The sequence below is a fragment of the Primulina eburnea genome, chromosome 12 (genome assembly GCF_022965805.1).
Source record: "Primulina eburnea isolate SZY01 chromosome 12, ASM2296580v1, whole genome shotgun sequence".
In the NCBI taxonomy this organism is placed as follows: domain Eukaryota; kingdom Viridiplantae; phylum Streptophyta; class Magnoliopsida; order Lamiales; family Gesneriaceae; genus Primulina; species Primulina eburnea.
The window spans coordinates 25,976,909-25,978,841 of NC_133112.1; the positions used below are offsets into that span (position 1 = coordinate 25,976,909).

General features: G+C 41.9%; 1 protein-coding gene across 1 annotated transcript; it reads left to right on the forward strand.

Moving 5' to 3' along the window:
- Nucleotides 1–291: 291 nt before the first annotated feature.
- Nucleotides 292–597, forward strand: LOC140806732 (uncharacterized mitochondrial protein AtMg00820-like). The gene has a single exon (XM_073163272.1). It carries the CDS (start codon nucleotides 292–294, stop codon nucleotides 595–597), a length of 306 nt encoding a protein of 101 aa, XP_073019373.1.
- The last annotated feature ends 1,336 nt before the right edge of the window (nucleotides 598–1,933 follow it).

Consider the following 1,933-nt stretch of genomic DNA (forward strand, 5'->3'; position numbering starts at 1 on the left):
AATGTCCTCCCTGCTCATATTGAGTTGTCACTGCCATCTTTGGACTCTTCTACCCAACTTAACCATACTCATTCAAAAAGAGTGTCTACCAAGCCTAGTCACTTGCGTGACTATCATTGCTTCACTACTTCCTCGCCTTTACCCAATTCATCCACTGTCCATCCTCTCTCTTCTGTCATTAGTACTCATAGACTATCTCCTCTCTATCAAATATTTGTTAACAACATTTCTTCCATTCATGAGCCCCACACTTTCTCTCAAGCTGTCCAACATCCAGAATGGTGCCAGGCCATGACTGATGAGTTGAGTGCCTTGGAAAGCAATGACACTTGGTCCATTGTTTCTTTGCCATCCGGGAAACGTGCAGTGGGTTGTAAGTGGGTTTATAAAGCCAAGTTTCGGGCGGATGGTACGCTTGAACGTTACAAAGCGCGGTTAGTCGCCAAAGGGTATACTCAACAAGAAGGTGTAGATTACTTTGAAACTTTTTCACCGGTTGCAAAGTTAGTCACGGTTCGAACTTTACTCGCTTTGGCTGCTATTCGGGGGTGGTCCTTGATGCAACTTGATGTGAACAACGCATTTTTACACTGGTGACTTGTTCGAAGAAGTTTATATGTCCCTTCCTCCCGGGTATGAACGAAAGGGGGAACCTTTGCCACTCAATGCTGTTTGTAAGCTACAAAAGTCCTTATACGGACTCAAACAAGCTTCTCGACAATGGTTTGCTAAGTTCTCTTCAACTCTACTCAAGATTGGTTTCGTCCAATCTCATGCGGACAATTCTTTGTTTGTTCGCACACGTGGTGATGTATTTTTGGCACTATTAGTCTATGTGGATGATATAGTGATTGCCACGAATGACAAAACTGAAGCAGAGAATTTGAAAACATTTCTGAACATGCAATTCAAGCTCAAAGACTTAGGTGATTTGAAGTACTTCTTGGGCATTGAAGTAGCCAGATCTTCGCGAGGTATCTATATATGTCAACGCCACTATGCTCTTCAATTACTCACTGAAGCTGGTCTTCTTGGGAGTAAACCGCGAACCACTCCCATGGATGCAAATTTAAAACTTAGTCAAGATGATGGTGAGTTGTTGATAGACCCATCTTTGTATCGAAAACTCGTGGGAAAGCTGCTTTATCTCACCATCACGCGACCGGATTTGGCATATTCGGTAAACAAGTTAAGCCAGTTTGTTTCTGCCCCAAGATCTGCTCATTTACAATCCGTATATTCTGTTTTGAGATATGTCAAGGGCACAGCAGGACAAGGTTTATTTTACAGCTCCAAGTCCGACGTAAAATTGCATGTATTTTCGGATTCTGATTGGGCTGCTTGCCCAGACTCACGTCGATCAGTTTCTGGTTTATGTGTGATGCTTGGTAACTCTTTGGTTTCATGGAAATCAAAGAAGCAGCAAACCGTATCAAAGTCATCTGCTGAAGCCGAATATAGATCCATGGCAAATGCCACTTGTGAGGCTGTGTGGATGATTTCTTTGTTGAAAGATCTATGTACCAATGTAGACATACCTGTCAGCTTGTTTTGTGACAATCAAGCCGCAATACATATAGCATCCAATCCTGTTTTCCATGAGCGCACAAAGCATATCGAGATTGACTGTCATGTTGTGCGTGAAAGAGTTCAGTCGGGCATCATCAAAATTTTACATATTGCCTCACAGCTACAACTTGGAGATTTATTTACAAAAGCACTTCTTCCAGCTAGATTTCGAACGTTGTTGGCCAAGATGGGAATTGAGAACATCCATTCTCCATCTTGAGGGGGAATATTAGACGTAAAAAGGAAAAACACGCTTCTTACTTGTTATTTTTGTTCCCTTACTGTTTAGTATAAATACACCGCATTGTATAGCTGCTAGATTAGATTTCTAATCTCAATTTTTCTCTCTTTGGATTGTGGCAGT